Source organism: Lutra lutra, chromosome 14, assembly GCF_902655055.1.
Source record: "Lutra lutra chromosome 14, mLutLut1.2, whole genome shotgun sequence".
In the NCBI taxonomy this organism is placed as follows: domain Eukaryota; kingdom Metazoa; phylum Chordata; class Mammalia; order Carnivora; family Mustelidae; genus Lutra; species Lutra lutra.
In genome coordinates this window covers 44,320,842-44,334,307 of record NC_062291.1, presented here as the reverse complement: position 1 = coordinate 44,334,307, position 13,466 = coordinate 44,320,842, and the positions used below count along the sequence as shown (strand labels likewise).

The 13,466-nt window shown below is 34.5% G+C and overlaps 1 protein-coding gene across 10 annotated transcripts in view; it reads right to left on the bottom strand.

Moving 5' to 3' along the window:
• The window catches only part of CCSER2 (coiled-coil serine rich protein 2), a 202,943-nt gene that overhangs the window by 50,061 nt on the left and 139,416 nt on the right, over window positions 1–13,466 (bottom strand). For all 10 annotated transcript variants that reach the window (XM_047701698.1, XM_047701699.1, XM_047701700.1 and 7 more), the window contains one exon: window positions 4,163–4,246. In XM_047701698.1, coding sequence (XP_047557654.1) covers window positions 4,163–4,246 — 84 coding nt within the window. The remainder of the gene's footprint in view (window positions 1–4,162; window positions 4,247–13,466) is intronic.

The window sequence follows — 13,466 nt, the reverse complement described above, 5'->3', positions numbered from 1 at the left end:
TTTATTATATATAAAAAATGATTTTCAGTTGAATTTAAAGAGCTTAACTTTTTAAATCATAAATCAAGACCAAAAAAAGAGATAAAGAGATTGCAGATCATGAATACACGTTTAAACTTTTAAGCTATGTGGCAAATAAATCTATTAAGAAACGATAAGTATATTTGATTATATAAAATTTTAAAGCATCTATACAATTAATATTAAAGTAAAAAGCTGGTGAAAACCTATGCAAATATGACAAAGAATTTATACTCAAGTATATTAAGAGCCTGTTCAAACATACAGGATCGTTTTCTAGGCCCCAAATAAGACAGTTCTCACAAATATATAGGTAATTGGTAAAATGTTCTATATGACTTGTTGAAGAAATACAAATTCAAGTATTAAGGTATTATTTTATAGGTATTAAGTTGAAGAGAGAAATATTCAATGTGATTAATAAAACTGCAGGAAAAAAAATGGTTCATTATCAGACATCAAAACTGGCCTTTCTGGACAAACATATGGCTCTACATTGAAGAGTCTTAAAAATTCTTGCACTCTGCTTCAGTTGTCCCACTCCTGGAAGCTATGCCAAAGAAACAATCCTAAGTATGGGAAAACCTACAAGAAGTTATTATCTAAAAGTTTACAAATTTATCAGTGTCCAAAAAGGGGGTAACTGAGATACAAGGGAGCAATCTGATGAAATACTATGTAGCCATCATTCAGTCATTGCTAGGTCCCACCAGTGTTGGTGGAAAGGGACCCGAAAATGAAATTCAAATACAATGTGATAACATATTAACAGCCAACATGTATATAGTTATAATATAATATAATTAACTTTATTACTTTATTACGTAAAGTTATAACTTTATAACTTTATTACGGGCACTGCTCTAAGGATTTTACACATAACGATGGGCAAAAACATATCAGGAAATGGGTAACTCTAGTGAAGTCTTAAAGGATGAGTAAAAAGTTACGAATACACAGAAGTGTTGTCAGGCTCTGGATTTTAAAGTAAGAGATTCTCAGTATCATACAACAATACAGAGATGAAGGCAAGCATAGGATAGAGTATTTGGAGAATTATAAGCAGTGATGTTGTCACACAAAGGCTGTAGTGAAGAGTGGGTACCAATACGGTTAGTAAACTGGGCAGGGGCTAAATCATAGAGGTCTATGAACATCAAGCATGGCCTAAAAAGCCAGGGGAGTGACAGTGCATCTGAGATGTCTTTAACAGCTGTTTAGAGAACAAACTGGACAACAACAAAATTAGACTTAGGGAACTTGTTACTAAGATGTTGTAATACTTCAGATGACAGTAGGAGCCTGACCTATGAGAATGATAATAGGGATAAGAAGGAAGAGCAGGAATCAAAATTAGGAGATTTTGGTGACTGTCTCCATGTGAAAGAACACAAGAGGCAGTCAAAGTAATTTCCTATATTTCTAGCTTAGGTGATACGGTGATTAGTACGGCCACCAAAAGAAATGGGGAATAAAAGAAGAGAAACACATTCAAAGGGGAATACTTGTGAGTTAGTTTTAGATATACTGTTAGGGGGCGCCTGGGTGGCTCAGTGGGTTAAGCTGCTGCCTTCGGCTCAGGTCATGATCCCAGGTCCTGGGTTCAAGCCCCACATCAGGCTGTCTGCTCAGTGGGGAGCCTGCTTCCTCCTCTCTCTCTGCCTGCCTCTCTGACTACTTGTGATTTCTCTCTGTCAAATAAAAAAAAAAAAAATTGTATAGATATACTGTTAGAAGTACCTGTGGGTAACTGGATCACCAAGTATGAAAGGGAAACTATATATGTTATCAACGCATATGCCATATATGAAATAATGACAGTAAAAAGTTCAAAGAGAACTGGACAAAATATATAAATCTCTATTCTAAAGAGAAGGAACCTACAAAGGAAATCGGAAAATGGGAAAATGTTGAGGAGTATAAGAAATTTTAGAGACAGGGGCGCCTGGGTGGCTCAGTGGGTTAAAGCCTCTGCCTTCAGCTCAGGTCATGATCCCAGGTCCTAGGATCAAGCCTCGAAGCGGCTCTCTGCTCAGCGGGGAGCCTGCTGCCCCCCTCACCCCCACCTGCCTCTCTGCCTACTTATTATCTCTCTCTGTCAAATAAATAAATAAAATCTTTAAAAAAAAAGAAATTTTAGAGACAAATGACATAAAAATCAAGGATAAAGCTTTTAAGACAACAGTCACATCAAATGTTTATACATTAAAACAAGTAACTGCTTTCATCTTTCCAAGTTTCCATGTTAACTGGAAAAAGATTTAAGGAGAGTCAAGGAAAGGTTTATTTGGTTTACTAAATCTACGACAAATTTATGATATAGAAATTTATAAACTGATAATGAAGAGAAAGTAAAGAAAGCACACTGATGAGAGATGAGTGAGGAGGAGGTAGTTAGGTCCTTAACAGCAGCAGAAGATAGTAAAAAACCTAACAAAGGGTGGTCTTCCACAGCATGGTGGACATTTTTGTCCTGTAACTGGAACAAAGTGAATGAGAATGATAACAGATACAGGTAAATCAGAAGGCAGGAAGGCAGGTAGCAGATCTTGTTTGATGAATACAAGGCCACCTACAGAAAATGAGAAGAGTGGCTGAGAATGAGGCTTGAAGAGAGTGGTCCATGTTGAGACTAGCTCATCAGGGAAATGGGAGAGGAAGCTGTCCTAAGATAAAAGATATGGCATGTCCAGTGGAGACTTTAGTTTCTAAACTTGCAATGATACAAGTCACCATATTTTTATCATTTGAAACTATACTACTAAACCATCTTGAATGAACAGGGGACATAACTGGGAACATAACTGCAGACCTGCTAATTTAGAATACTATACACACCCACAATAGGATGGAAGCACAGCAATGGGAAGAAATTTGTGCAAGAACAGGTAAGATAACATGTTGAAAAACTAAGCCTAGATAACCAGATGTAACTATTAATCCTACAGTCTCTTTTGATTTCAGTTGTTTTATACATAATCTTGTTTCAAATAAGTCACCCCACATCCTACAAGAAAATTATGCTTCTCTGACCTCTAATAACACCATTGGGCTACTTGACTTGATATGGAAGTGAAATACGCAACATGCATGCAGAATCCACATGTGGTTCTGCCAATGCTCTTTTCCCTCGGGTACAAAAACATATCCCAGGATAGGGGCTTCCCCTTAGGTCCCAGAATGATGAGGAAGCATAGAGTCCCAGCTGATCTATAGTCAGTATGTAACATATTGAAAAATAACAAGTGAGAAATACATTTTTGTCACTATAAGCCACCAATATTTCAAGATTATTTGTTGACTAGCAAACCCTGAAAATAGACTATAAAAGAAAAAAATAATTTTACTTGGAAACATTAAACCAAGAATGCTTTAGTGTGCTTAAGAAATAGGTATTTCAGAAATAAGTGCAAAAGAAAAGAGCTTTTTTTCTTTTTTCTTTAAAGATTTTATTTATTTATTGGAGAGAGAGAGAGATTCAGAGAATGAGCTGGGGGAAGGGCAGTGGGAAAAGCAGACTCTCCACAAAGCAGAGAGCCTGACAGAACTCGATCCCAGGACCCTGGGATCATGACCTGAGCCGAAGGCAGACACTTAACCAACTGAGTCACACAAGTGCCCAGAAAAGAGTTTTTTTCAACTAAAAAGGAAAATTATAAAAAACAAATTTTCAAAAACTAAAATGTATCCATTTTCTATAATTATATTTTTAAACATGGGAAGAGATAAATTAATCTCATTTTCCATATATCTTTTCAATGTTGTGATTACATACGAGGAGTACCTATGAGTCATTTCAATTGATAATTATATTTTAAAAACTGCTATTCATAATTATCAAAAAGAACTTAAAAATTATCAAAAAGAACTCAAAAATAATTTCTTGATTTAAGAAAAAGAATCCTATACCAATAATAGAAAGACAAATAATTATCCAATTGATAAAATATATTCAAATTAAGGTACCACAGTGATATTATTTTAACTTAGTAAGGTAGCAAAAGTTAAAAGCAGACTGAAGTAAAACTCAACATAGCAAAGTTTCAGATTTTAATATATTTATTATTAAATGTTTTGTTACTGCTTTATAATTTTAGTAACAAAATAATTTTGAAAAATTTAGCATGATTCCTAATCATACCTTATATATTTGATCACCATCTTCTGGTTCTGGACTGGACGGCAATGAGAGTTGAATATCATGCAGTGAACCACTTCCATCATGCTGTCAGAAGAGAAGGAAAACATGAGATTAATACATTAACTGAAGACACTCATTTCAACCTGAATTCACCCCAACCAAATGCTAGCATGGCAAAGAACAAACAGGAGATTTCAGAAATCTCCTTTTCATCCCTACACACAGGTAGAAGAAAAGGTAGAAAAGGAAGAAAGAGAGCTAGGGCAAGAATCATTTATGAAAGTAAATAAGATACTACATGAGTGGATGAAGCAAAAAAACCTTTGAAAGTTTTAGAGTGGGAAAAAGAATATGGAAAATTTCCTAGAAAATTTGAAGATTACATCACCTACAAGAAATACAAAATGAAAGTCAGATTAAATATGCTTTAGTTTAGATATAGTTTTTTGAGTATTTCTTTTTTAGTCAGAAATGATACCCAATAAGGCTTGGCCACAAAAGTCATTTGATTAAAAATACTAGACAGGAGTATAGTCATTGCATGACTCGATTTAAATGAAACCTGAGAGTAGGAAAAACTAATTTATAGTGCTAGAAATAAGAACAGGGGTTGAGTCAGGGGAACGGGGTTACTGACTGGGAATGAGCATTAGGGAATCTATTAGTATGCTAGAAATGTTCTGTCTTGACTCTACAGTGGTTATGTGGGTAAGTACATATGAAAAGTTCAAGTAGTACACTTAAGATTGGTATACCTTCAGCACCTTACTGGGATGTATGCTACACTTCAATAGAAGTTGAAAAAATTAAACTACTCATTCTTAAATGGAATAACAAAAACGACAAGAATTAAGGCCTACTCCTTGCTGAACTGGTTAGGAATAACCAACTAAGAAATGGCATGTTAAATAACTCACAGACAACTTTGAGAAAGATGAATCAGTAAAGAATATGCCTGGGATGATGGTGAGGGACAAGCCCCCAACCACGGCAGCACAAGAGTGGGTAGACATCGGGTTTGTTCACATGGTACCTAACTGCCTTGGGATACCCATTGAATCAACAACCTTCAGTACTGCTACCATCACAATCCTCTTCAGACGTATCTGTCCTGAGGATATCTCCTAGACCATAGAAATGTCCTGTATTAAAGAAGAGTGTTAAAGTAGAAGATATAAGCATGTAGGTCATTTTCTTCTTTATTTACTATACTGTACACCACTGAATCAGAATCTCTAGGTATGGCATCTACAAATGTGTATTTAGTAAAGTCAATAGGTAATTATTGACTGACAGCAAAAAATAAGCATTTGTCAAAGCTCTAAGAAATAAATTACATTTTTACTGGTGATGTCATATGGATACTAAGAATTTGACCTGAGAGGAGGCACTATCCTAATGAATAACAAATGTCTTTAGAACACCACATTAAATGTTTAAAATAAAAAAGAAAGAAATTTTACAAGATTCATCTGAGTAAAGCTTCATCTCTGCTATAAATACCTTGACATATAAAAACAGTCCTACATATAACTATATATTTGAGAAAAGAGGAACTGTAAAATCTGACTTATTTTCAGACATCTCAATTATCTTCCTGCCACTGCAAAGCAGGAACCCCAAAGAATAGGACAAAACACAAGTATACACCACTTTTGTCTTGGACATGGTTATAGCTGTGGAAAATAAGTAGCAGAAGAGGAAAAATAAAACATCAGTTTTTAGGGTGCAGGAACAAAAAGGGCATCCCCAGGTAAAGAGAAAATATCAGGGAGACCATAAAGTACTGGCTCAGGAAAGTGACTCTGGAAAGCTGTATGTAACTTTCTAGGTTCACCTCTCAGCAGCACTTGGCTTCAACCTGATCCTAAACAGTATATCAAAGACTTTGAGAAATAAAATCAGACCATTGCCCAGACCCAATCTAGCCTCTGAAAGATGTATACTAAGAATATATCTGACAGGGCGCCTGGATGGTTCAGCGGGTTAAAGCCTCTGCCTTCAGCTCGGTCATGATCCCAGGGTCCTGGGATCAAGCCCCGCACCAGGCTCTCTGCTCAGCAGGGAGCCTGCTTCCCCCTCTCTCTCTGCCTGCTTCTCTGACTACTTGTGATCTCTGTCTGTCAAATAAATAAATAAAATCAAATATATATATTTGATTGTGTGTGTGTGTATGTGTGTATATATATATATATATATATATATATATATATATATATAAATATATAAAAGAACACCTCTGACAAACATGGGAAAAAGGCTTTGAAACAGAACTGATTATAACCATAATCCAAACATAGCTGGCTAGTTAGAAATTATAGCTTGAATCCAACCAGAGTGTTTACCTGCTTTAAAATTAAAACAAAAACCCCAAGAAATCCCACAGTATTCTCCATATCATTTAAACAAAATTAAGTGTCATAACAAAACATGCAAAGATCTAAGGTAAAATCCAAAGCTACTCAATCTACAAACAAGGAAAACCTCAACTTCACACAGGAAAAGACAATCAACAAACACCAATGCCAAAACAAGACAGAAGTTGGAATTAATTGAAAGAGATTTTAAAAGGGCTGTTATAAAAATTCTCCCAAAGTAAGAGAGAACTCTTGAAGGGAATAGGAAGAGAAAGTCTCAGCAAAGATACAGGATATGGGAAATATATAAAGTGGAATTTTAAAACTGAAAAGATTCAATAATCAAATTTTAAAATGCACCAGCAGGACTAAATACCAGAATTTGAGATAACAGACTGAACTTGAAGACAGATCAACAGAAATCATGCAATCTGAGCCAAGGAGAGAAAACACACTGGAAGGAAAAAAAAATAATACTGGGGTGGAAGGTTGGGGGAACCAGGTGGTGGGTATTAGGGAGGGCACGTATTGCATGGAGCACTGGGTGTGGTGCAAAAACAATGAATACTGTTACGCTGAGAAGAAATTTAAAAAAAAAAGAATACAAAAAAAATAATAATACTATGAGTGACTCTATGTACACAAATTTGACAACTTACATGTAATGGAGAAATTACTCAAAAACCACAGACTATCAAAACTCACCCCAAATGAAACAGATAACCTGAAGAGATCTGTGATTATTAATAAATTTAATTCATATTTTAAAACTTCTGTAAAAGAAATACTGAAGGCCAGATGTGTTCCTAGCAAATTCTTCCAAAGTTTAAAGGAATTATATTAGTTCTACATAATCTCTTAGGGAAAATATAAATCAAATTAAGTTAGAAAATTAATCAAATTGAGTTAATGAGCCTTTGGGTGTCTGGAAACGGCAGGTGTTGGCAAGGATGTGGAGAAAGGGGAACCCTCATACATTGCTGGTGGGAATGCAAGTTGGTGTAGCCACTTTGGAAAACAGTATGGAGATTCCTCAAAAAATTAAAAATAGTTACCTTATGACTCTGCAATTGCACTACTGGGTATTTACCCCAAAGATACAGATGTGGTAAAAAGAAGGGCCATATATATCCCAGTGTTCATAGCAGCAATGGCCACAACTGCCAAACTGTGGAAAGGGCCAAGATGCCCTTCAAGAGACGAATGGATAAAGAAGATGTGGTTGGTATATACAACGGAATATTATGTCTCCATCAGAAAGGTTGAATACCCAACTTTTATATCAACATGGATGGGACTGGAGGAGATTATGCTGAGTGAAATAAGTCATGCAGAGAAAGTCAATTATGATATGGTTTCACTTACTTGTGGAGCATAAGGAATAACATGGAGGACATTAGAAGGAAAGGAAAAGTGAATTAGGGGAAATTGGAGTGGGAGATGAAGCATGAGAGACTGTGGACTCTGAGAAACAAACAGGGTTTTGGAAGGAAGTGGGTGGGGGGCATGGGTGAGCCTAGTGGTAGGTATTAAGAAGGACACTATTGCATGGTGCATAAACAGTGAATCTTGGAACACTGAAAAAAATAAAATAAAATTAAGATGTTGAAAAAAATTAAAATTTAAATTAAAAAAAGAATCCAGAAATAGAGCCTCAAATATGTTCAAAGGCATTTTTGACAAAAGTACCAAAGCAATTCAATAAAGGATAGTCTTTTCAACATATGGTACTAGAACATCCATATGCAATAAAATTAATTTCACTCACACCTCACATCATATATAAAAATTCTCAAAACAGTCTGCAGACCTATACATCAAATTAAAACTATAAACATTCTTCAAATAAACAGAAAATTTTTGTAATCTTGGGTTGGGCAAAGATTTCTTAAATATGATGCTACAGAAATGACCATAAAAAATATTGACAAATTCGATTTCAAGAGAACTTTTGCTCTTAAAAAAATGAATAACAGAATAAAAAGAGAAGCTATAAACTGGGAGAAAAAAACAATAATTCAGGTAAAATACTGAGCATAGTGTCTAAATCACAGAGAGCATTTACAGACTGTGAGCTATTTTTTAAACAACAGCGACAGTAAAAATAATGATAACGTGAAGCTCTAGGGTTTTTAACAGACTTCACTAACTCACAATTGTACACAGCTGCCTAAAAAGCAAAGTCCATTTTTTTCAACATTCGTTTCATCATTTACATGCCTGTTTAAGTATTTATCTATAAATACATAATAGCACTGCACATCTATGTGAATGGCTTCTGAAAAATACAACACCAGGCACAATAAAGGATGCAAAACAACTGCAACTTCCATTAATCACTGGTGGGAACACAAACTCAGAGAGCCACTTTGGAAAACAGTTTGGCCATTTCTTAAATTACATATATACTTACCATACAACCGAGAAATCCTATTACCAAGGTACTTACCCAAGAGAAATGAAAACATGTACACCTGAAATCTGTGCATAAATGTTTATAGAAGCTTTATTCACAAATGCCCAAAACTAGAAAGTGACACAAATATCCTTCAACTGGTAAATGGACAAACTATGATACATGCATACAATGGACTCAGCATTAAGCAGGAATAGATTAGTGATATGAGGACAGCATGAATGAATTTAAAAATTAATTATGGTAAATGAAAAAAGCCAGACTCAAAGGACTATACAGGATCCCATTTATAGGACAGTCTTGAAAAGGCAAACTATAATGACATAAAAAAACATCAGTGGTAGAGGGTATCATGCTTAGCGAAATAAGTCAATCGGAGAAAGACAACTATCATATGATCTCCCTGATATGAGGGAGAGGAGATGCAACATGGGGGGTTAAGGGGGTAGCAGAAGAGTAAATGAAACAAGATGGAATTGGGAGGGAGACAAACCATAAGTGACTCTTAATCTCACAAAACAAACTGAGGGTTGATGGGGGGAGGGGAGTTGGGAGGGGGTGGGATTATGGACATTGGGGAGGGTATGTGCTATGGTGAGTGCTGTGAAGTGTGTAAACCTGGTGATTCACAGACCTGTACCCCTGGGGATAAAAATATATGTTTATAAAAGATAAAATTAATAAAAATTAAAAAAAAAAAAAAAGAAAGCAAAAAACATCAGTGGTTACCAGGAGCTAGCAGCAGATGTAAGGATTGACTATAAAAGTTAAAAAAAAAAAAGGGGGGGGGTGGGGAATTTTGGGGATGACTATAATACCTATGCAATTGTACAGATCTGTCAAGCTCACAGACTATACAACAAAAAAGGCTGAATTTTAGTGCATGTAAGTTATACCTCAGAGCTGTACTAGATTGAATAGTGTCCCCCTAAAAATTCATGCCAATCTAAAACTTGGGAATGTGACTTCATCCGGAAATAGGGTTTTTGCAAATGTAATCAAGCTGAGGTCATAATGGATTAGCATCAAGCTTAAATCCAATATGACTGGTGTCTTCATAAGAAGATAGAAATTTGCACACACACACATACAGGTCATGTGAAGGTTATGTGAAGATGGGAGGCAAAGACAGCTGTGACACATCTACAAGGCAAAGAATGCCTATGATTGCCAGCAACCACCAGAAGCCAAAGAAGCAAGGAAGATTCCTCTCCTAGATCCTTTAGAGAGCACATGGCCCTGACAACACTTTGATTTCAGATTTCTAGCCTCCAAAACTGTGAGAGAACAAATTTGTTGTTATATGCCACCCAGCTTGTTGTACTTTATTATGGCAGCCCTAGAAAATTAATAGAAGACCTGATTAAAAAAATTTAAAAGCAAATAAAAGGAGAGTGTAACACCAGATAAATCTCAACAATTACAAGAAAAATAAAATTGACATACCAGTATTACTATTACTTAAGAGGCAAGGTAGAATTAAAGATAAAAAGTATTAATGAGCATAAATGAAGACTTTAGTCATCAAAGAAACACTCCACCAAGGTGATAGGCCAATCACAAACATTTATATACCTAATAAAATAGCCTGAAGATACTAAAACAAAATTTGACAGCATTAAAAGAAGAAATTGAAAAATCTGTAACTATAGCAGGAAATTAACACTACTCTCAGAAACTCACAGATCAAAGATAAAAATTTAATAAGGATGAATAAAAGATAAATAATACAATTAAAACGATTAATAGAATAGATACACTGCTACCTAAGATACACAAAATACAATGTTCTGTTCAAACAAACATAGAATGGTCACAAAAACTGAACATACTCTAAGCCAGGGAATAAATAAATTATGGTCCACAGGACAAAACCAGTCAGATGTCTATTTTTATTTAGTCCATGAGCTAAGAATGGCTTTTACATTTTTAAATGAGTCCATTTTAAATGATTCTATAAATATCAACTAAGAGCTGCAATTTTGCTTCTTGCCCAAAAAAGCTAAAATATTTGGCCTATGTGGCCTACTAAGGAGAAGTTTTCCAACCCTTGCTTTAGGACACAAAAGCAAATATCAACACATTCCAAAAAACTTATATAAATATTCTTTATTATTAATGTACTAAGACTAGAAATCAATAAAAAATGAAAGCCCATACCCAAACCAGTATTTTTGAAAACTGACAAAACATTATTCTAAAATCAAGTGAGTTAATAGGATAGGCCAAGACAACTGAGTTACTAATGTTTAAGTTATTTGCTATGCCTCAAAGAAAAAAAAAAATTTAACAGTCTCGCAGCCTAGATTTAGGCAATCAAAGAGGGAAAAATTTATTTCTATCAGAGTATAAGAGCCTAAAGATCATGAATAAGATTTCCAACTGAATCATTTAATAAAACCATCTCCCCTCCAAATAACTCCAGGACTAACCAATGGTAGTACTTCCTATTAAACCTTGATTCAAATGAAAAGTGCCCAAGCCTAAACTGGGAAAAGCGTCTTTAAGCATTAGAATGAGAAGAAAAACATAAAATGGACAGAAAACCTCTTAAAAAAAAACAAACCACTGAATAATAATCATGCATGCAATGTTCATGCTTCATATTACATATACTAAGAAGCTAACATTTATTGAACAATGCTGGCACTGTTCTAAGCATTTTACATAAACATATTTAACAGATGCAAAAATACATAATAACTACAACACACCACTGCATGAAAAATAAGCATTTCATAGTTAACTGATTGTCCAAGTATGCTGGGCCGCTTTACTAAATGAAGTATCTCAGAAGTTTCTATGGATTCTAGTTAGGAGTTTTGAACTCTAAATACAATTAATCTTATTTAACTCTTATGCCATTCACATTTTATTTAAGATTCAAAAAGATAAACTTTCCTTTATTCTAAGAGCATTAGGAGACTACTGTCAGCAAGTCATCTTTCACTTTTCTCTTTTCACATAGCATCAACGTAAACTTTCATTCTAATATTATGACTCTTCCACATACTAACTTATTGGAAAACCCTATAACAAACTCCATCTTACCCAAGTGGTTCTTCCATGAGTTTGCAAAAACTGGGATCTTCCTATGAGTTCCAGAGCAGCTGCAATGGACATGGATAGTTGAAATGACTAACAAAAAAGTTTGGCAGCGTTGACCAATCTCTGCTGACAAGCATCATCAGTGATGTCAACAAAGCTGCCTTGTTTTTCAGATATGCTACAACACAATCACAAGAGGCATCCTAGGAAAGGGAGTAGAGGAAGAGGAGAGATTGATTTTTTTCATTTTCTTTTTGAAAAGTTTTTTCTTTAAAAACAAAAGTATATGGATGAACAATCACATCACATCACACAGACTTTACAATGTGCATCAAGAATAATTTTTGAGTAATGCTGTAATTCACCTATGGGATTTAACATCTAACCATTCAGGCTATATTTGAGAGGATTTCTAAAATACAAATTTATAAAGACTGATTTTTAATAAGAACTTCAGAGATGAGATGATCCTAACAAATGGTTGGGACAAAGATATTTTTAAAACAGAAAAATATGGCATTTCGACTGACTGGAACATTGTTATATATGAACAGGTCTGTAATATTCTAAGCAAGTATTATTTATAAATTTCCTCTGTTTCAACTTTTATATTGAACATAATCATATATATTTGAGTCAGGATATCCTTTTCTGTAGATTTCTTCTGTCACCCCTGAAAATATCAGTTATAAATTTCTTCTAATTTTTTAATTAAAAAATTAAGCTCTTCAGACCACTTGTTTACTAATAGTATGAACTAAATAACTGCTTCTATACTACTGAATTTGTCCTCAACATTTCCTTTAAAATCCTTTTGTGTCCAATTGTTTTTTAGTAGATACTTCAGTGCATATGTCTGCATTTTCTGTTCTTTTCCACTGCTTTATGTTTGTCTCAGTATTATATCCTGCTCTAAAGAGTTCCCTCCCACCCCCTTTCTCTTTTTGTGTTTCTCTAAGAACACAGAATAAACTCTTTGGTGTTAACAGTTTTGGAGTCCCTTTCATGAATACCACAAAGGTGTTTTGATTTTGACTGAAATGGTATTACATCTATAAAAAAACACTAGAAAAAACTATAAGTTCCAATCATACACTCAGTTTGTATCTTTTGCCCTTTGTAACGTATCATTTTTATAATTGCTTAATCCTTATATGTTCTCCTAGAGTATAAGGTAGCTGACTTGGTTACATTAATATCCATGGAGTAAGTTAATTTTCACATTTAGCCTTCCTATAGAACATAAAATTTTTCTTCAAATCTTTTATACAAAATTTTGGAGGGGCCTTTACAAAATATCGCACCTTTCATCATATTTACTGGTGATTAATGTTTTGTTGATGCAGTGATCGTTCACGTTATTTTCAATTTAAATCTGGGACTTGTCCTGGAGTTTTAAGTATAGCATTGTTTATGTACTAGAACAGGTTTATTTTTGGGAGAGAGAACCATAACTCACAATAAGAAATAATTTATAATCCAA